The 21,756-nt window shown below is 43.2% G+C and overlaps 1 protein-coding gene across 2 annotated transcripts in view; it reads left to right on the top strand.

Annotated features, from left to right (window-relative positions):
* Positions 1 to 11,564, top strand: part of Foxn2 (forkhead box N2) — a 52,475-nt gene extending 40,911 nt beyond the window's left edge. For both annotated transcript variants that reach the window (XM_036171193.1, XM_036171194.1), the window contains exons 5-6: positions 4,807 to 4,875; positions 7,522 to 11,564. In XM_036171193.1, coding sequence (XP_036027086.1) covers positions 4,807 to 4,875; positions 7,522 to 8,045 — 593 coding nt within the window. In that variant the 3' untranslated portion in view covers positions 8,046 to 11,564. The remainder of the gene's footprint in view (positions 1 to 4,806; positions 4,876 to 7,521) is intronic.
* The last annotated feature ends 10,192 nt before the right edge of the window (positions 11,565 to 21,756 follow it).

Genomic DNA, 21,756 nt, shown 5'->3' with positions numbered 1-21,756 from the left:
CAGAAAGGAGCTGATGCTTGAGCCTCTGAGCCTCACAAACAGCGAGGTTGCCCAATCTCTGAGTGAGGGTTCCATGCAGACCATGCAGAGTTAGTTATAGGACAGGATGCTAGCGTTCAGAAAGTTGTCTGGTCATTGCTAGGCCTCTGGCAAGCATACTAAGAGTGTGACTGCAGCCCCGGTGTAGGAGAGGACCATGCGCGTGTGCTTTTTGTGTCCTGTGGACAAGGCAAAGGGAAGCTGAGGCAGAGGGTGGGAACAGCTGCTTCCAGTGCTCACCACAGTGCCTGCAGCATGATTTCATTCAATCCTTTGAGATGTTTCTGTACCTTAAAAAGTAAACAAGCAAGGAGAGTAACCGTAAAGAGATTTAAGTAGCTTTCTCAAGGTCACGCAACTGTAAGTGACATAGAGGGGTTCAGATCCAGGAGTGAGAAGCTTGTGGCCTGTGCTCCTTCCTCCAAGATGGGAGGCTCTGAAGAACTGCTGAAGATCTTTACCTAGTGAGGTAAAATACTAGTTTTGTTTTACATACATCACTTATGCATCCTGTAGGGCTCTAGTATTAAAATACATTCATCTCTCCCACCGTAGAATCAGTTTCCTGATGGTGCTCTTCAGCTGCCACTTAGACTCTACTAAGAGCAGAAGTTAGTTATGGGAACTTGAGAAGCTACCTCAGCAAAACTGGGCCAGCACAGTGAAAAGTACTGCTGAGCTACGCCAGGACAGTGAGGAAAACAGAAGTGAACTCATTCGTTTACAGGTTTCACTGTCTGTTTTACTACAACACTCAGGGCGCTGCACATAAACATGTAATTTAACAGTTGATGGTCATGTTAAAGGTTAAGTACACATCTAATTACAAGTTTATGGTGGCAGGTTAGCATATTTTTAAAATTAAAATGAAGGTAAACCAGTAGACTAGGTGGATTAAAATATTGGTAATTCTAATGAGTTGCTGCCTTGCTTAGAGAATTCTAAGAGGCAGCTTCTCCTTTTGGATAACTTGTAAATGTATGTGTTCATTTTGATAGAGGAGGTAGGTTCTTTTATAATTATTACTAAGCTCAGAGCCATTTAAATATGACTGGTTCTCATATTATTTAAGCATATCAACTGAGAATCAGTCACTAGGAACATGTTTGTTTTGGCTCTTTCAAGGGATTAAAATTGGTATTCTAGGTTTTTTTGATTTTCTAAGATCAAGAGTAAGGACACATAAATCAAGAGGTAGAAGTTAGCAGTGTGGCCAGGCAATGTGGCTTATGCTTGGAATCTCCTTAGTTGGAAGGCCAGAGCAGGAGGATTGCTGAACAGTTGAGGTTAGCTAGGGCTGTAGAGACATAAAGAAACGTAAAGAAAGAGGAGGGTAGTAGAGGAAAGAAATGAACTGTTTTGATGGACCGCTATTTGACCCAGTTATGAAATCAGTAGTGTGATTTTTCTTACAGAGTGCTTGCTGCTCTTGTGAGGATCCAAGCTTACTTTCCATCACCCAAGCTCACAGTTGCCAGAAACTCCAGCTCTAAGGATCCAACACCTCTGCTAGCCTCTCAGCAGGCACCTTGCACACATGTGCATGCATAAATAAAAAATCTTTTTAAAAAAGGAATACAAATATACACTAACCTTAAATAAGAAGCGTTTTAGGTGTTATAGTCATAGATGATAAAAATCTCTAATTTTCCTTGTTAGATTCTCTCACTATCACCCCCCCCCCCTTTTTTAAATAAAATTGGGAACAAGATTAAATCCTCTCTTATGGAGAGAAGAATTATTTATGGAATAGTAGTCCTGCGAAGTTGTGAGTTGTGTCAGGACACCTGACTGGGCACGAGTGGGGTTCGAAATCCAGCCACCTACCATTCTCTTAGCTGTTCTCCACAGTTGGAAACATTCACTTGGAGGAGAACTGCTTGCCCTTGTCCAGTTCACAGTATGACAACATGTAGTAGCTGCGGTTTTTGTTGTTGTTGTTTTTGGAGCTGAGTATCGAACCCCAGGCCTTGCGCTTGCTAGGCAAGTGCTCTACCACTGAGCTAAATCCCCAACCCCCCTTCTGATGTTTTACAATCTTGCATCTGAGCTGTTAACGCCCAATATGCTGGATACACAGACAAGGAACATCCCTTAAGCATTCAGGGTGAGAATCTCGAAGGGAATTAGCATAGGGAGGATATCAAGGTCAAGGTCAGCAAGCAATGCAACAGTTACCCAAAACAGGGGGCCAGGGCCCTACAGGTCCCCTCCTATTACTAAAAAATGAGCTTCTGACTGAGGTTGCGTGGGACGTCAGCAGGTCACCCATCATGGAGACACCTGCTCAGGCCACACAGGCACTGTCTTAGGTTGGTGAGTGCCCCCCAGGCATTACCCATCTCTGAATACTCATTATCATACAAGCTCAATTGAAATCTTAACCCACCCATAGCCGATAGGCTAAAGGCAACTGAGCCATTCCCTTCCTTAAGGAGCCTTACTGCAAATTGGAGTCCTTGTAAGATGGTGTCCTGAGAGCAAATGGAACTTGAGTTTGTAAATTCATAACTTTCAAAGCCAATCGAAATGTCTATAACTATTGATTTAAATTTGTCATGCCCAATAGAATGAAAGATTAATTAACTGTGGTAGCTACTTTTGCTGCCAGGGTTTCCACTGTGCTAGCTGTAGTAACCACTTATGAAATGGCAATCCCAGAAACAGTAGTAGTGGTGGTCATCACTGTTATAACAGCAACAATGACAGCAGCGATGTCAAATTCTCTTCTGGAGCATGTGGGCGTCCACTGGCATGGACACAACTCCAGGAACACGAACCGCCGAGGTCCATTATTCTTGATCCCAGCACGACTTAAGCTGGCAGAGTAGCTGTGGGTTTTTTTGTTGGTTTTTTTGTTTTGTTTTGTTTTTTGATTTTTGTTTTTCAGAAGCATGATGGATTCTTTCCAATTATCTCAAGAGGTAGGAGTTGGAGACCTCTGTATGTCCAGCCTCTGTTGTGACCATGACTTATTGGTTTACATTCTGTGCTTTTCATTTGGACATTCCCCGACCTCCCTGAGCCCTTCATCCAAACGTTACCTTCTCTGCTTTCTCTCCTTCATACTTACCACTGCCATAATGTTCTAATTGTTTCTTTCTATTCTGAGAGATGACAGTTTCTTTTTTCTGCTATGGTTTCAGTCTGGAATAGTGGTAGGATCACAATAGGGCATTCAACTTACTGGATGAATAACAGAATGGAGACTGCATTGTAGTCTGGTTATTTTCTACAATTTCCACTGTAATCCTGGATGCTTACTAAATGTTAAGGAGGAGTGCTAAATTTCTTTTTTCTTTTTAAGATTTATTTATTATGTATACAGTGTTCTGTCTGCATGTATCCCTGCAGGCCAGAAGAGGGCACCAGATCTCATTACAGATGGTTGTGAGCCACTATGTGGCTGCTAGGAATTGAACGCAGAACCTCTGGAAGAGCAGCCAGTGCTCTTAACCTCTGAGCCATTTCTCCAGCCGTCATCCCACCTGATTTTTAGGGATCCCTTCTGTTTATTTTTTTAAATAAGGTCTTGGTGTGAGATAAGCCAGGCTGACCTAGAACTCATTTTTTCTGCCTTTGGAATGCTAGAATTACAGGCAAATATTGTAGTATCTGACATGTGAGATACACATGAACTTGTTATTAAAACCCAAGGTGGTAATATAGGCCAGGTCTCATGGTTCATGTGCTCAGGAACTTGAGGCTAGAGGTTTTATCTTTTAAGCTTATAATCATTGCTTGCACCACTTTGTTTCTTCAAATGGTTGTTTGGACTACTATCAACAAGAGGAAGGAAACTTAGGTGTGCAGATGTGACAGCCTGGCGGCTTTATCTCAAGTCGAGTCTTGTAGTCACCACACATATTTGTATGTGGTGTATATTCTTGGGCACAGTTGGAGAACAGCTTGCACAAGTTGCTTCTCTCCTTACCACGTGGGGGCCTGTGATGTGACTCAGATAGTCAGGTTTGGCAGCAAGCACCATTACCTTCTAAGCTGTCTCCAGGTCCTATTTATGTATTTTTGAGACAAGGTTTCTCATTGTATCCCTGTCTAGTCTGGAGTTCATGGTTCTTGTGCCCCTGTTAGAATACCCAGCTTGAGGTCATTCTGTAAACCCTGTGTAGGGGCATGCATACATACCTCTTAATTCTGAACTCCAGAGGTAATTGATCAGGATTCTTAGGCTAGCCTATGTGATATAGTGAGGTCCTGTCTCCAAACAGACAGAATGTATAATGCTGGGGCTGGGAGAGAAGAGAGAGCTCAGTCTGCAAGGTACTTTCTTACAAGGACAGGAGCCTGAGCCCCAGAACCCATGGGGAAAAGCCTGTGATTCAGGTTCTAGGGAGGGAGAAGTGGGGTTACTGGGGCTGCCTTACCAATTGGGCTAGCCTGCTTAGCAAGTTCCAGACCATTGAGATAATTTGGGGGGTGGGGCGAGAGATTTTTTTGAGACACTTGTGAACAGACTCTGCAGACATCAGACACACGAGTGTTGCACAGACAGACATGTAGGCAAGTAATACAAATAAAATGAAATACTTGATCAAAAATTATCGATAAGAACTGTTTTGATTTTTGGTTGTCAGCCTGGCCTTTAACTGCTGAGCCATCTCTCCAGCCCCAGGTTGGTTTTGGACTCCGGGATCTGCCTCTGCTTCCTAAATGCTGGGGTTGAAGGTTTATGTCATGACTTGAGGCCACCTTAGCCCTAATGCCAACATCTTTGACATTAATGCTACCACTCTTCTCTCTTTTCAGAATCTGATATTGATGCTGCCACTGCAATGATCCTTTTAAATACTTCAATAGAACAAGAGATTTTAGAATGTAAGCAACCATCCTTTTCTTTTTAAAGTCAGTTTTATAAGTGCCTTTCAAACTAATGATTTTAAAATACAAGATGACTAAATGTCATAGCAGAATTACTTCTTTTCCACTAAATTGTGTTTCAATCTGAATGACTCATTTCTGTTGTATTAACATTTATATAATCATTCGAAAACAATGAAGTTAATGCTGTGGGAGATTTTTTTGTGTGTGTTGACCAAGAAATGGAGAGGAAAATGCTTTTCAGAAGTAAGCTTGAGAGGCCAGAAATAAAGATGAAAGCTACAAATACTCCATGGGAAAGATATTTACCATTTGGGCTGGTGGGATGGCTCTGTGGGTAAACATGATTGCCACCAAGTCTGATCCTTGGTTCCCTCCTGGGACTGTGTGGTAGAAGGGGAGAACTGATTCTCAGGGCTTGACCTGACTCCATACACAGGCCCAAGAGCACATACAGACACAAAATAATTTTTTATTAAGAGATTTTCTATTCATTTTACATACCAACCAAAGATTCCCCTGGCCTCCTTCCTCCCGCCCCACAGCCTTACCCCCAACCCCCCCCATTCCTACCTCCTCCAAGACAAGGTCTCCCATGGGGACTCAGCAGAGCCTGGTACATTCATTTGAAGCAGGTCCCAAGGCCCTCCTCCCTGCACCAGGGCTGTGCAAAGTCTCTCACATAGGCACTAGGTTTCAAAAATCCAGCTCATGCACTAGGGACAGGTCCCAATCCCACTGCCCGGGCCCCTATGCTGTTCAAGCTAAACAACTGTCTCCCCTATCCAGAGGGCCTGGTCCAGTTCCATGGGGGCTCCTCAGCTGTTGGTCCACAGTTCATGTGTCTCCACTAGTTTGGAGAGTGACACAAAATGACTTTTGAAGGATGTTTAGAGTTTGGAATAGGAGAAGTGCTAAGTATAAATTGCAAAGGAAACTTGCATGAGGAAAAGATGGACAGATTTCATTAAAGTTCTTTGGTGGGTGAGTGTAATCCTACCACTGGGAAGGAGAGCAAGAAGAAGAGGAGTTCAGGATCACCCTTGACTAGACAGCAAATTTGATACCAGCCCGGGATACATACAACCTTGTCTCCAAACAATGAGGACTTGAGCATGTGTTAGAAGGCTTGTCTAACATGCAAGGCCTTGGGCAAGTTTGACTTCCAGCAACACACACACACACACACACACACACACACACACACACAAAAGAGAAGTAGTGCAGAATACTGGAGGAATTTTTTAACTATGTATAGTAGATAAAAGATTAATATCATGTCTGTAAAAGGCCCAACAGGAGATAAGCAGACAGGACCCAGCGCCACACTAGTCTGCCTGTCACTCAGGTACGCGTGTGTGGAAGAGGAAGCAGAGGGATTGAACCAGAGGTAGTGGAAAGGCGTGTTTTCTAGACAGCAGTACCGATGTGGAGATGAACTTACAGAGACTGGCAGCGTGCTCAAGACTAGACATGTTCAAACAGACAAAAAAACCCACGCAATAAGGAGGGGAGTCCCCATAACTGAGAAGCTATGTGCAGTTAATACCTGCTGGGAAAGGAAAGTCTGTTCATTCCAGTCATTGGCCCCATGTCCTGGAGGAGTGTTCTGCTTTTATTATTTAATTTAATTTAATTTTTTTCTTATTGGATTCATTTGGTTTAGTCTGTTTTGATTTTCAGTTTTTTGTGTTTTGTTTTTATTCTTTGAGAGAAAGAATATCAGGCCGTGTGAGTAGGTGGGTGGAGAGGAGTTAAGAGAGAGGAAAGGGGCTGGAGAGATGGCTCAGAGGTTAAGAGCACTGACTGCTCTTCCAGAGGTCCTGAGTTCAATTCCCAGCACACACATGGTGGCTCACAACCATCTGTAATGAGATCTGGCGCCCTCTTCTGACCTGCAGGGATACATGCAGGCAGAGCACTACATACATAATAAATAAATAAATCTTTAAAAAAGAGAGAGAGAGAGAGAGAGAGGAAAGAATGTGAGAGAAGTATATTGTTAGTTACTAAAAATATTTAAATAAAAACATTTTTTTAAAGTAAAGCAGAATAGTCAGCAAAATACGTGATAGTGACTCTCAAAAGGAAAAATATGGGGAGATGTAAAGTAAGTTTCAGATTACTGCCTTTAGTTTAGGAAACAAAAAATGTAAGTGATGGCTAGTGTAGTATGAAAGTGGGTTTTTTTTATACACTGTTGGTTTATTGTTACAGCCCCCGGGGTAATTTGAGCACACGTGAATTAAACTACACTTCCCTTACATTTCTTACCATCTCTCCTAGAAAGTGTGTGTGAGCATGAGACTGTGTGAAGGGCATCCCACAAATTTCATTGCTGTACAAGCACACACTTGGGAACGGTGTAAATACCCACAAGGAGATTGTCAAGCAGTGGTGTAGTCATATTGAGACATTCTTTGCAAATAGTACAAAGTAACTCTTATGTTCATAAAAGTCAGGCTATCTTTCAAGTGATTTTTAAATGTTTCAGATTCATGCCTGTAGACAGAACAATATATGGGGAAAATCCTACAAAAGTACTAACTACAAAGCTCTTATTACTCAAAAGTGGGAGTTTTGGGGGTCTGTTTTTGCAGTCAGATACTTTGGTTTGCTGACAAACAAGTTGTGTTTCCACAGGTGAGAAGCCTCTGCCTCTGGAAACCTCCCTGCAGAAGAAGAGGGCCTACAGCAGCGCGTTCAGTGCCCCCAGCACTGGGGGACTGCAGGAGAGCCACTCTCCAGCCGCCAGCATCGACCCGAAAGCAGACCACAATTACAGTGCCAGCAGCATGGCAGCTCAGCGCTGCGCATCCAGGGCCAGCGTGTCTTCCCTGTCCTCTGTGGAGGAGGTGTTTGAATTCATCCCAAAGAGTAGCCACGCGGGAAGTGATGGCAGTGAGGGCTTCCACAGTGAGGAAGACACCGATGCTGACGATGAGGACGATCCTCTTGGAGACAGCGGCTATGCACCACAGGCTCATGAGGACAGTGCTCCAAAAGGACAGCCAGGCAAAAAGATCCGAAAACAGTCGTGTCAGGAAATTGATGAGGAGCTCAAAGAAGCAGCTGGGTCGCTGCTCCACCTGGCTGGAATCCGTACCTGCCTTGGTTCCCTCATAAGTACTGCAAAGGCACAAAGTCAAAAGCACCGGAAGAAGTAGAAATACTTGCTGGTGTGAAGTTACTTTGAAGTGTGGCAATACTCTCCTACTTAACTCTTTACAAGGGATGTCAGAGCCATAGCGGACCTCTTTAGCTTGAGGCTTGGGGAGGAGTGCCACTTGTTTCTTTCTAAATATTTTGTGGTTGCTTTTCTTTTTTGTTTTGTTAAATTAAACAGTTGCTCTTAGGATCATGCCTAATTGTAAATCTGATATAAAGGTCCCAAAAGATCATTTCTGTGAATAAGTATCTCCCAGATTTGGAAAATTTTTCTAATAAGAAAATTCTCAGCCTGTCTTAAACTTGTAGGGGAAAAAAATCAATCTCTTTTGTTAATTGGTCAAAAATATAAGAATTGGTAACTCAGTATTTTCATTTTTCTTCCCATTCTGTAATTAAATGTAGTTACTTAGGTAGCTAAGCATATTCTGGCGTCTTTCTCATGTGCTTCTCTCTTGACACAATGCAGAGATGAAATGTGTGTCTTTTGTCTTATGCTTGTTTTAAGTTACTCTTTTTGCAGCATGAGCATGGCCCAATGGAAATGGGAAAGATGCCTAGATGCCTAGAAGTTTCTCTGGTTTGTAGAGAATCCAGTCCTAAGATTTAGGAAAGGCCATTTGGGGGTGTGGCTCATCTCAAGACTCCAATTCCTATTGCAATAGTATCTTTGAAATGTTTTTACCTCACAGTTAATGCATAGCATCCCTGGGGCCTTTACCCTTTTCCAGAGTACTTTGCAAGTATGTTTAAGTTTTAGCTGCTAGCTGTCTTTGTTAAGTAAAAATCGTCCAGTGAGAGGATACAGCCAGAGTGGTGGAATAACACCCATCTTTACACACTTTCACAGAGAGAGAATCTTGCATTTGCTTTCTAAACATAGTGTAATAAAATACTGTGAAGCTAGGTCATTGAGGGCAAAACATTCCAAGCTTTGTATAAATTAAAATTATATGTATAATGAATTAGATTTAAAACACTTGATAGGAAACTGTAGAGATAAGTATCTTCAGGGATTTCAAAATATGTATAAAAATTAGGTCTTATACAAAACTTTTTGAGAGGCAATGTAATACCTATATGTGCCATTAATCTATGCTAAAAGGTTTTATATTACTATTCCAAAAGTGCATTGGCTAAGGTATTTTAAGTATTTGAACAAAACTGCTTATATGAGACAGTTTTCATATCACTTACAGTTTGACTATAGTATTCAGAACAGGGATACTAATACTGTAACTCACAAATATATTTTTTTACAGTGGTGGGAGAAACTTTGGGAAAGTTTAGTCTTATTTCATGATACATCCTATATCCTAGACAGTGACCTTCTTTGCAATTTCCTCATTTATATGTATATATACACTTGCTGTATGCACACATACACAGGCTCAGGTTAGTTTCCTGCTTTCAAATGTTTTTGACTATAAAGCATTTCTTGGATTTTTTTTTTAAGAGACAAATGTTTTAATTTTTACTTCTAAATTTTATTTTGGCAACACTGTCACACGAGAAGAAAAACTACGGCATGTTTCTTAATTGACCACACTTTATAAGCAGCATTGGTACACTCCTGTGTCCATGTTAGCTGTGATTAAATCTGGATCGCCGCAGTAATGGAATGGGTGCTACTAAAATACATACTTTTTCTCTTGTATTGATAATGCAGGATGAAGAATTTGAAGTTTTTCTAACTCATAAATGTTCTCTCTCCAAAAAAGAGCTAAGTGAGGTTACTACAGTGAATAAGACACCAAATAAAAGTGGTTTTACCGTGGTGTAAATCATAAAGAGATTAGAAAGCTTGGCTGAATAGCACAATATTTTGAAGCTAAACACCACGGCCTTCTGGATTGGCCTTGCATGGTGTCCAGGATTGAGTCATTGCACTCTGTTCTGAAATTGGCTACCACAAGCGATTCTCTAAGTTGCTGTCTGTTAGCTGGTGTGTAAGTATAGGAAATGATCTGAAGGAGGAGGAAAGAGACCTCTTCCGAATGCCTGTCAGGCAGTAACTTCAGTTCCTTGATTTCCTTTCCCTCTTCAGTGGACTCTTACTTAAAGCTGTAGCCATTAGCAGGGCCTGCCTGGGCACCAGCAGCAGAGGTCCAGACAGTTTGCACTTAGTTCTTGTATGGAGTTCAGTGTCTCGCTTTCCACACTCGGGGAGAGCCTTCTTCATTCTGGCCCCTTGTGATGTTCTCGGGGATCACACTCCTGCTTGGAGTGCTCAGAGAGAGACAGAGCTGGAAGCTTCCAGTTAAGGAAGTTGGTCTGAACCTCACGGACTGGAAATTCCCAACAATTAACACACTTTGTGTAATAAACACAACCCATTATCCAGGGACAACATATTTCAACATACTAAACTTGTTTTAGCTGAGGTATACTTCATCTTCAATCCAAACAAGAATTCTGTTGCCACCAGTTCCAGTTATAAAGGATCCCTAGGAAAAGCTGTGTCTTGGCACTATTATCTTTATTTTCTACATCGCCAAGAGAATCTGTGTGTCTTGAATAATCTTTGAAATTTGTTTGTGCAATATATTACTAAATCAGTTCATCTTTTGCTCTTTCATTCAGAATGAAAACATTGCCTCAATCAGTAGAAAAGCCAGGGGTGTGCCCTTTCTACCTGGGACCTTTGCCTGTTCTCAGAGCCAGCATGACTTCTAACTTAGATTCCTTTGTAGATTTTGAAGTTCAGCATATGTGTGGTTTTTTCACTGTTTTCTGAGGCATTTGTAAAGGGTTCATACTAGATGGTCAGTTAAATGCACGTTAGCGCAGTTCAAAGCTAGAGCGAGTGTTAAGGGGATGTCTGTGTCTTTGTAGACTGGGAGGCCTTTCGAATCAGCTTGGGCTGCAGGTGGGAGTCTTCCACAAAGCCCCAACGGTTACCCAAAGTAGAAGCCTACTTAACACCCTGGGAAAACTAGCATTTTCTAAAGCGACTTCTAAGGCTTTCTGGTTTACATATGTGTCATGGAGTTTGTGTTTCTTCTTAAAGTTTACTCCAGTGTGTTAATGATGTAGTCAAATATTTATTGAAAGGCAAAATAGAGTGTTTTAATGTTCCACCTGCCATTTCTCAAGAACATTCTTTACATCTAACTGCCAGTGCCATTGCCACGTACCTTTTTATTAAACCAAGTTGCTACATCGGAAAGTGTTATGTTGCCACCGTACAGTGTATAAAATGTATAATTGCCAACTCATTGTAACTTATTTATTTTTAAACACAAGTATAAGAATACTTTTTGATTAAAGAAATTTGTTAGTAAATTGTTTCATCTTTTCTGATGTAGCATAAAAACCACTGAGTTGAACTGCCAATAGATGACCAGCCATAAGTGACCCACTTCACACTTGCAGTCTTTGCTCATAGTAAAACAACTTATGAATGTTTAGTTTTTGTATCTAATCTCTGACTATTAAAATGTTTATAAAGTTTATTTTTACCAAAGAGATGCAATTCATTATGATAAAGTTGCAGAGTAAATGTCGTTTTTGTAACATTTTCTGTGCTTTCGTTGTTCTTTTATTTGAAGTGTGGTATAAGTGAAACTTTCCATTCAAGCGTTTTTAAAATATTTTAATTTTTAAAAGAACTCTCATTCTCTCTCTCTCTCTCTCTCTCTCTCTCTCTCTCTCTCTCTCTCTCTCTCGTGTGTGTGTGTGTGTGTGTGTGTGTGTGTGTGTGTGTGAAATTACTGATGTATGGGGATGTAGGGAAACTGAGGTCCTCTGTAATTCAAAATGGATATAGCCACTTTGAAAAGCAATATGGACATTTCTCAAGAAATTGAATAAAATCAGTTTTGTACTTCTAAGTAAATAAAAGGAATTGAAAGGAATTTCTTAAGATATTTGTGCAGCCATGGTGGAGATAAAGATGTCCATCGCTAGCCTAACCCATTCCATTTCCCTTCTCTGCTTCTTTATTTGCTGCCCTCCCCAGTTACTCTTCGTTCTGTTGACTCCCCAAACCTAACAGGATAGATCACCCCGCAAACCTGCTGCCCTCGGCAAGACTATCTCATGGAAATGGCTCCATTCGGTGATGACAGGGATACCCACTTTGCCAGATCTCTTTGCAGAACCAGACCCAAGATGATGAGTTGGACCACTGCCCTGGGCAAGATCATTGTTCCACCGGGATGCCTGCTCCATCCTCCTTTGTCTCCCTTTCTGCCTGGCCCGTCCCCTCCAGCCCCGCTCGGGAGACCGGGGCCAGGTAGAACCCCCGCGATCCCCGCCCCGCTTGCCCACTATCGCACCAGGGCAGAAGGGCCGCGGAAGGGGCCGCCCCACCTCTTCTGTCCTTTCCTATAAAATCAGCTTCTGTTAGCACCTTGAAGACATTTGGGGGCTGTCGCTAAGCCCTTTCCCTGGTTTTCCTAACCTGACCACATTGTGCCCTTCTCTGCTACTCTCGTTACTCATGAGTCCTGGAAAGGTGACTCATTACAACTGGGGGAAACTTAAGGAAGGCATGCTGAATTGAACACACTCGCTACAACATAAAATACTGAATGATTCCACCTTGATGTACTTACAGTAATAAAACTGATGGAGACAAAGTAGGAGCTTGGAGAGGGTAGGGGTGGAATTGTCTAATACACACAGAGCTAGAGTTTTGCAAAGAGAATAGTTTTGGAGATTGGTTACACAACCCTGAATGTTCCTAACACTACTGAACAATACTATTTAAAATGGCCAAATTACATTTGTAATTTGTACATCTTACATAAATTTTACATTTTTACCATAATTTTTTTAAATGCAATAGTAAGCCTTGAAAAGACATAGAGGAAAAATAAATGCATCTTACTAAGTAAAAGAAACCAATGTGGGCTATACAGCGGTGGCGCATGCCTTTAATCCCAGCTTTCGGGAGGCAGAGGCAGGCGGATCTCTGAGTTCGAGGCCAGTCTGATCTACAGAGCGAGTTCTAGGACAGCCAGGGCTACACAAAGAAACCCTGTCTTGAAAAACAAAACAAAACCAATCTGGAAAGGTGAATGCTGTGATTCCAACAACCTGACATTCTGGGAAAAGCAAAACTATGGAGAAGATGGTAAGATCAGTGGTTGAAGGACAGGTGTGTAAGTATCCAGTGAGTCCACCTAATAGAAACAGCCAGTAAACTCATCATTGAGAAGGGGCAGATCTATTCCAAGACTTCCAAATGAACTATGTGACTACTCCACCCCAGGGCAACAGAAGCAGAGCTTCAGGTTTTCTAACTGGGCTATACTCAAATCCCATTTTCCCCAAGCCTTTACTGGACAAGTGATGGGGGCTGGGGGGAGCAGGGACATTCACGGTAAGGAACTCTGCTTCAGACAAGCCATGTAGACCCACTTCAACAGCCACAACCACATTCACAGCACTGACAGTTGATAGGATCTGATATTTTATTTCTGCACCCCAATAAAGCTTATCTGGGGATCAGAGGGAAAAGCCAGCCAATATATTCAATATAGAGGTCAGTAGCACACTTTTAATCCTAGCATTCAAGAGGCAGAGATTCATCTGGATCTCTGAGTTCAAGGCTACACTGGGAACAGGCCCAGGCACGGTGACACACACCATTAATCCCAGCACTAGTTAACAATAGAGACCTGGAGGTCTGGACAGACAGACAGGACGTGTTAGAGCTGGGTGGAAAGAAGTGATGTAGCCGGGCAGAGAGGAAGCAAGATGGCAGGGCACAGAAAGGTATATAGGCTCAAGTATACAGGAAGTAGCTTTCTCGATTTGGTAAGGTGAGGTTGACTGTGGCTTGTCCTATTCCTCTGATCTCTCAGTTTTCACCCCAATATCTGGCTCTGGATTTTTTTGTTTTTTTTATTAATAAGACCGGTTAGCAATTCATGTTACATTTGGTGCTCAACATTTGTGGCACAAATTCATGAAAAAGCCACTTGTCTCTGGCACTGCAATCCCTAGCTCAGGCCCGCCCGAGCCACAAGAGGCCAGTTGTGGTGATACACACCTGTAGGATTTGCTGAAGGAGGCAGAGACAGGAGAATCCTGAATTCAAGGCCAGCCTTGGAGGCTTGCTGAGGAGAAGCTGCAGCCAGGGCCAGGCCAGGCCAGGCCACAAACCCTGGTGGCGGGACCATGGAATTGGCTGCTGCTGCTCTGAATTACCAGCTGCTTCTCATCTTGTTGGCGACTTCGGTGATGCTGCTACAGGGGATGAAGGGTTTACCACCACTTATTCAGAAAACAATTGCCAGGACCATTGAGTTACAAGAAAGCATTGGCAAAGGTCAGTTTGGTGAGGTTTGGTGAGGCAGGTGGCAGGGAGAAGAAGTTACTGTGAAGATATTCTCTTCTAGGGAAGAACGTTCATGGTTCCGAGAGACAGGCATTTATCAGACTGTGATGTTACTCCATGAAAACATCCTAGGATTTATAGCAGCAGACAACAAAGACAACAGCACATGGACTCAGCTGTGGCTGGTGTCCGATTACCATGAGCATGGATCCCTTTTTGGTTACTTGAATAGATACACTGTTACAGTGGAAGGGATGATCAAACTCCCTCTGTCTTGCCCATCTTTACATGGAGATTGTTGGTACCCAAGGAAAGCCAGCCATTGCTCACAGAGATGTGAAATCAAAGACTATCTTCGTGAAGAGGAACGGAACCCGTTGTGTTGCAATCTTGGGACTGGGTGTGAGACACGATTCTGCCACAGACACAATTGATATTGCTCCAAACCACAGAAAAAAAAAAAAATCTGCAGGGAACCATGACCACTCCTAACAGTGACTTTGAAATATCTGAAAAGATAATGGGATCCTACAATGATGATTCCAAATGGACTATGGTAAAGCCATTAAGCTGATTCACACCACCCAAAGATCGGCTGTGGACTACAAACTGCTCAGGACAATTTCGAGATGATCCATCCTCACAGACTACTTGATCAAGGACTTGAGATAAGCCTTGCACTTTTGCATTATGCAGAGACTGGTCAATAAATGATACAGCTACCTCTCCCAGGACTTGACAAGTAACCCAACCATTTTCAGGATTTCCTAAAGATGCCTTTGACCCCAGACAGCAGAAAATCATTTTAAGAAAACAACGTCCACATTCCCAAGAGGTGAGGTGGGTGGGTTGGGGTCATTCATTGGGTTATGGATAATTGTCATTGTTTAGAATAGTTGGTTACAAGTTGTTAATTGATAATGGTCAGGAAAAAAAGCTAAACATGGAGATTAGATTCAAGGGTTTTGTTTGAAAAAAAAGAAAAAAGAAAGAGAAAAAAGAGGATATAGATAAGAGGTAGATTATTGCATCTACTCTGAAAATTAAAAGGAGATATAGAAATAATAGGATAAAAGGGTAGATTATTGAATTTACTCTGAAAAGAAAAAAGAGAGAATATGGATATGATAAGATAAAAAGGTAGATTATTGAATCTATTTTTAGAAAGCAACTACTAGTTTTAAATATTTTTATTGGATTGGATTTTTGTATATTGTATACAAATTTTGTATTGGATTCACCAAAATAGGATAAATAATGAATTTTTTGTCTGAATTTGTCAAATGTTAATGGAGTAAGCATGGTTAATGTAATTATTGACTATATATATTGTATATATGTATTGTACTTATTGTATATAGTTTTTCTTATATTAGTTATAACTTTTTTATTTTAGACAAAAATGGAGAAATGTGGTGATATTTTATTTGTGCTCTAACAAATAAAACTTATCTGGAGATCAGAGGGCAGAGCCAGCCACTAGATTAGACAGAGAGGCCAGACAGTGGTGGCACACACCCTTAATCCTATCACTCGGGAGGCAGAAATCCATCTAGATCTCTGTGAGTTCAAGGCCACACTGGGAACAGAGCCAGGCATGGTGGCACACACCTTTAATCCTGGCACTTGAGATTTCGTGTCTTTGCTTGAGAAGGACACATGCCTCTTATCCCAGAAAGTGATGGCAGGAAACAAAATGGTATATAAGGCATGAGGACCAGGAACTAGAAGCTTTTAGCAGCAGTTCAGCTGAGATCCATTCAGGGGAGGACTCAGAGGCTTCCAGTCTGAGGAAACAAGATCAGCTGAGGAGTTGGCGAGGTGAGATTGGCTGGGGCTTGAGGGGTGCAGGAGGGTGAAGGAACACACATTCACAAAAGGAACAAAGCTCGTGGGCTTCTGCTTTGTCTACTTATTTTCAATTTTCTACGATTTATTATTTTTTATATGTATGGGTGTTTTGCCTGCATGTATGTCTGTGCACTACATGCATGCAGTACCCCAGAAGGCCAGAAGAGGGCGTCAGGCCCCCTATGACTGAAGTTACCGGTGATTAGGAGGACCAGGACTTGCATCCTGTGAAAGAGCAGTACACATACTCTTCACTGCTGAGCCATCTCTCCAGCCCTTCTCTCTTTTTTTATATTTATTCTATGTGTATGAGTGTTTCGTCTGCATGTGTGAATGTACACCACATGTGTGCCTGGTGCCCATGAAGATCAGAAGAGAGTGCCGGATTCCTGAGATTGGAGTTAAGGGTGGTTGTGAGCCACCCTTCATGTGCTGGGCACTGAACCCGGGTCCTCTGGAAAACAGCAAGTGTTCTCAACTTCTGTACCATCTCTCCAGCACCCGGCCCTTTAAAAAAAGATTTTATTATTTATGTGTGCATATGCTTATATTTGCAAATGTGTGGGTGAGTGCTCACTGCAGGTCAGAAGAGGGCGCTGTTACCCTCGGGATGGGTAACAGGTGTTTGCGAGTTGGGAACTAGGTGAGGGCTAGGAACTGAACCACGGTCCTCTGATAGAGCAGTAAGTGCTCTTAACCACTGAGGCATCTCTCCAGCTCCCAATCTGAATTCTCTCTCTCTCTCTCTCTCTCTCTCTCTCTCTCTCTCTCTCTCTCACACACACACACACACACACACACACACACACACACACAGACAGGGTTTCTCTGTGTAGTTTTGCACCTTTCCTGGAACTCACTCTGTAGACCAGGCTGGCCTTGAACTCACAGAGATCCGCCTGCCTCTGCCTCCCAAGTGCTGGGACTAAAGGCGTGTGCCACCACCACCCAGCTTCCAATCTGAATTCTTAATAGGAAATTATATGAATTTTTTTTCTGAAAGTGCTTGATAATACAAAGTATAGGTGTATTCCTGTGACTTGGTTCTATGTAAATACTCCTCTTTTTAAATGAATGCCCCCAAGAAATGCATGACCAGCTTTAATTCACTTTAAGAACAAGCTATTTATTCAAGGAAGAAATAACAATATGCAGCCAGCTTTGGTGAGAGGCTGCATGTCCTCCCAGGTTTCAGCTGACACATACTTATCATTATCAGTGGATGTTAGAATCAGGACCCCATAGAATGTATTCATATTCTCTTTCTCTCTCTCTCTCTCTCCCTTCCTCCCTCCTTCTCCCTCCCCCCTCCCCTTGCTTTGCAGCAGGATCACAGAAAAGAATTCGCTCTCTTCAGTTTCCCATGGGGGTCTGCCTTTGTTGCAGCTCAACTAAGCTTCCTCTGGAGTTGTAGCTTTTGAAATAGAGCATTAATTGGGAGCAATTATCCAATTATACCAGCAGTGACGATGCTGTATACTAAATATTTACCAAGAAAAGAGAGCATTTAACCTAGGATTTAATTCAGCAGCCAAGCACAATGAGGCTGCAAGCAACCCCAGCAATCGCACAGAGGGTGTCTTCAGTGGCTGGAATAGTCAAGCGCGCCCTGAAAGCCCCCAATAAAACAAGCACCGCGAGGCTGGATTCTCAAAGCAAGGCCAACATGTGTGATGTCGATTGCAAAGTAATCCAAGAGCTGTGCTTGTTATCTAAACTGTGTGAGATTTCTCCAAGTGCTTGATTTCAAAAGTAGATAGGCTTTTCGCTTTCATCGCTATTTTTTCCTCCTTTGATCCCTTCTGTGCATGCCCTGCATCGCATTCTGAAGCCATCCTTGAGACGGATGCTTCGGAAGCACTTTAGGTACTTCTCAGATAAGAACCCAGGAGAGCTGCCTTGCCAGGGATTCAGCGCGGCCGCCCGGGTGTGATAATGAGCTGCCGGGCAGTCATTTGCTGCCCGTGATCGGCAGCTTCCCCGAGTGCTGGCCAAGCCCTTGTCAGGGAAGGTTTTGGCTGGGTTACTAGCATTGATTAAATGGTGTGAAGAGAATCCACACGGTGTCAAGGAATATTTATATGGGCAAAAATCCATCAGCGACACCTGCAGTCCTGGCGCTGCAAGAAATGGAGGAGAATGCCCGTTCAATTTGTTAGCTCCGTGTGAAAGACACTAAAACAGAGAAAAATGCCACCAACTCTTGGGTCATCTTCTGGGTGGCTGTCTTGACAAAGCAAATGTAATCCCTTCTCCTGCTATGATGTCACCTTTGTCCAATCATAACCTTCCTTCTGAGAGTAGAGGATAGCTCTGGAGACAAGGTGAGTGACAGCAGGAAGCCGCGCAGCAGTCACTAGGCAACAAGAGCCAGCCTTCAGGGGATGAGAATTTTAAAGAGTTTAACCCTTGCACAGGATGCCTTCTTGACGCTGAACTGGCGGGAATCTTGGGACAAACGCTGGAGAGGAAAATACTGTTTGTTTCTCCAGCTGTGCTCCTCTGTGCAACGAGGGAAAATGCTGTCTCAGTCTGAAATGGTTGGGGAAAGTAGAAACTTCTCAAAACCCTTCTTCCTTCCTTCCTTCCTTCCTTCCTTCCTTCCTTCCTTCCTTCCTTCCTTCCCCCCTCCCTCCCTCCCCTCCCTCCCCCCACCCTTTTCTCAAAAGTCATCCGCAGTGTAAACCCGCTAGGCCCTTCTAGATGTGTTATGGTGGCTCTTCTGCATAAGTAGGCTGCACCGGGCCACGCTAGGGAGTGTCACAAAAGGGAGTGTCACTGAAATCGGCCTGTGTATCTCACCAAGATACACTGTGGTTAGGGTAGTTCCGACAGGGTGTCTGTCGGGCGCACTGCCTTCCTGGGCACCTTGAGGAGTCTGTCTGCCCAGAGCAGGCCCTTTTTCATCACGTGCACAAAATTGCTGCATGGGCTTGGGGGTCAGGACATCACAAGAAAGCTTGCTTGCTTTCTCTCTCTCCCTCTTTCTCTCTCATGCCTTTCTTCCTTCCTTTCTCTCTTTCTCTCTGTTTCTTTCTTTTATTCCAACTAAACAAAAGTTCTGCAAAAAAAAATTGTCTCTCCTTCCCTTTCTGCTGTTGAATTTAGCAGAGGGCTAGACAGGCCCAGAGTAAACTAATGGTCTTGTTTCCAAACTAGGGTTCCAGAATCACCTTATTCAGATGCTTTTGGTTAGGGTTAGAAATTCCAGGGGCCAGGGTTCTCTTGAAACTAGGTTCTGTTGTTGTGAATTGGACAGCTCCCACTGTTTAACTTATTTTCTTCCCATTAGCAGTTACATAGTATGGTGATTTTCTTTCTTTCTTTTTTTCTTTCTTTCTTTTTTTTTTTTGGTATTTCGAGACAGGGTTTCTCTGTGTTGCTTTGCGCCTTTCCTGGAACTCACTCTGTAGACCAGGCTGGCCTCCAACTCGCAAAGATCTGCCTGCCTCTGCCTCCCAAGTGCTAGGACTAAAGGCGTGCGCCACCACGGCCCAGCTGGTGATTTTCTTAAGATGACACCTCTTTGGTTTTTGCGGAGATCGTAAACTGACCAGTGAGTGACACTGTGAGGTAGACACAGGAAGCGCATAGACCTGTGTTCATGAATGAGTCAGTCAGCTGACTAACTCATTCACGATGTTCCATCCAGGGAGATCTAATGAGAGACAAGTAGGGAACACCTTAAAATTGTCAGCAGCCTAGCTAGGAGTGTGGTTCATGCCCTCAATTCCAGCGCCAGGCAAAGAGGAGTCAGAAGCATGGTCGTGTGTTGGAAGCTAGCCTGGGCTGTAGTGTGAGCTGTCTCAAAATTCAACACCAAAAACCTTGTCAGAAAACTTACAGGTTGTCTAGTACACCACCCATTTTGCAGCTAGGAAGCTGAGACCCAAATAAGTTCCCAATTCATTAAGAGGAGTAGGCAAGTTTCTCTGTAATCACCTGGTGTGGAGGCTGATTTAGATGACAATCCTGTGGAGTTCAGAGACCAGTTCCTTTAACCTTGCTCCTGGCCTCATCTAGGGTCATTAAATCTGTCCTATGTTTTGAAAACTGAAATTCATAACCAGGTCAGAAATACTCAGGCTCTGTGATTGACTCAGCAGAGCCATTTAGAATCTGGGAAATGTAAATGTAAAAAAGAGACATGTAGGTAGGTAGGCAGGTAGGTAAGTAGGTATGTAGGTAAGTAGTTAAATAGGTAGGTAAATAGGCAGGTAAGTAGGTAAGTAGGTAGGTAGACAGGTAGGTGGGTGGATAGGTAGGTAGGTAGGTGACTGGGTGGGTGGGTAGAAAAGCAGGCAGGCAGGCAGGTAGGCAGGCAGGCAGGCAGGCAGGCAGGTAGGCAGGCAGGCAGGTAGGCAGGTAGGCAGGCAGGTAGGCAGGTAGGCAGGCAGGTAGGCAGGCAGGCAGGTAGGCAGGCAGGCAGGCAGGCAGGCAGGTAGGCAGGCAGGTAGGCAGGCAGGTAGGCAGGCAGACAGGTAGGCAGGCAGGTAGGCAGGCAGGCAGGTAGGCAGGCAGGCAGGTAGGCAGGTAGGCAGGCAGGCAGGCAGGCAGGTAGGCAGGTAGGCAGGCAAATGGATGGGTAACCATAGAACTAAATGAATGGACACCTAGATAGGAGACTAACGCTGCCCAGGTTTCCTTCTTGCTATTTATCCCTACCACTACCATCAAGCTGGGGAGTGCTGGCCTTCTCTCCCCTTTCTCGGCTCTTTCTTAGGAACACAGGAAGGAAGAGGAAGAGTTCATTTGATGTTCCAGTTCTGAGTCACAGCCCTCAGAGTTCTCTGTGGATCTCTCTTCCCCCAGTGACTTTTGTTTAATCTAATTAAAATAGATCCCATTTCTTATAACAAACCCTTGGGAAATCCAGGGAGTTATTAATAAAAATAATGGGTTACAAACTTGGCTTATTTGCAGATATTTTAAAGACAATATTATGTCATTGATTATTAGGAATTTTCTAAAACTAAAAGTTGTGTTTAAAAATTGGAAAGATCAGCCGGGCGGTGGTGATGCATGCCTTTAGTCCCAGCACTCAGGAGGCAGAGCCAGGCAGATTTCTGTGAGTTCCAGGCCAGCCTGGTCTACAGAGAGAGATCCAGGACAGGCACCAAAACTACACAGAGAAACCCTGTCTCGAGGGGGAAAAAAAAAGCAAGCAAACAAACAAACAACAACAAAACCCCCAAAATTAATTAATTTTAAAAAGTTGGAAAGATCTGTTTACCTGTCCAGATTACCAGTCAGGAGATACCGATAGGCGGTATATGCACTGAACTGATGGAAATACTAACTCAAATCCACATGCTTTCTGTTGAGGAATTCCTCAGTTGGTTTTTCTTAGAGACAATCAAAAGGGCTGGGCAGGTGATTCAGAGATGTGTTGAGTATGTCAGGGAACAGCTGTGCCAAGTAAAGTAATGACCCTCCAGGTGGCTGTTTTCTTTCGTGTTCCTGGAACTTGTGAATATATTACCATCGATGGCAAAGGAAGCAAAGGTACCATATGGAATTAAGTTTTCTAGTCAGCCTACCTTAGAGAGATTATAGATGGTCTGGGTGTT

The sequence above is a fragment of the Onychomys torridus genome, chromosome 21, assembly GCF_903995425.1.
Source record: "Onychomys torridus chromosome 21, mOncTor1.1, whole genome shotgun sequence".
Classification (NCBI taxonomy): domain Eukaryota; kingdom Metazoa; phylum Chordata; class Mammalia; order Rodentia; family Cricetidae; genus Onychomys; species Onychomys torridus.
This window is presented reverse-complemented; position numbering and strand designations above follow the sequence as displayed.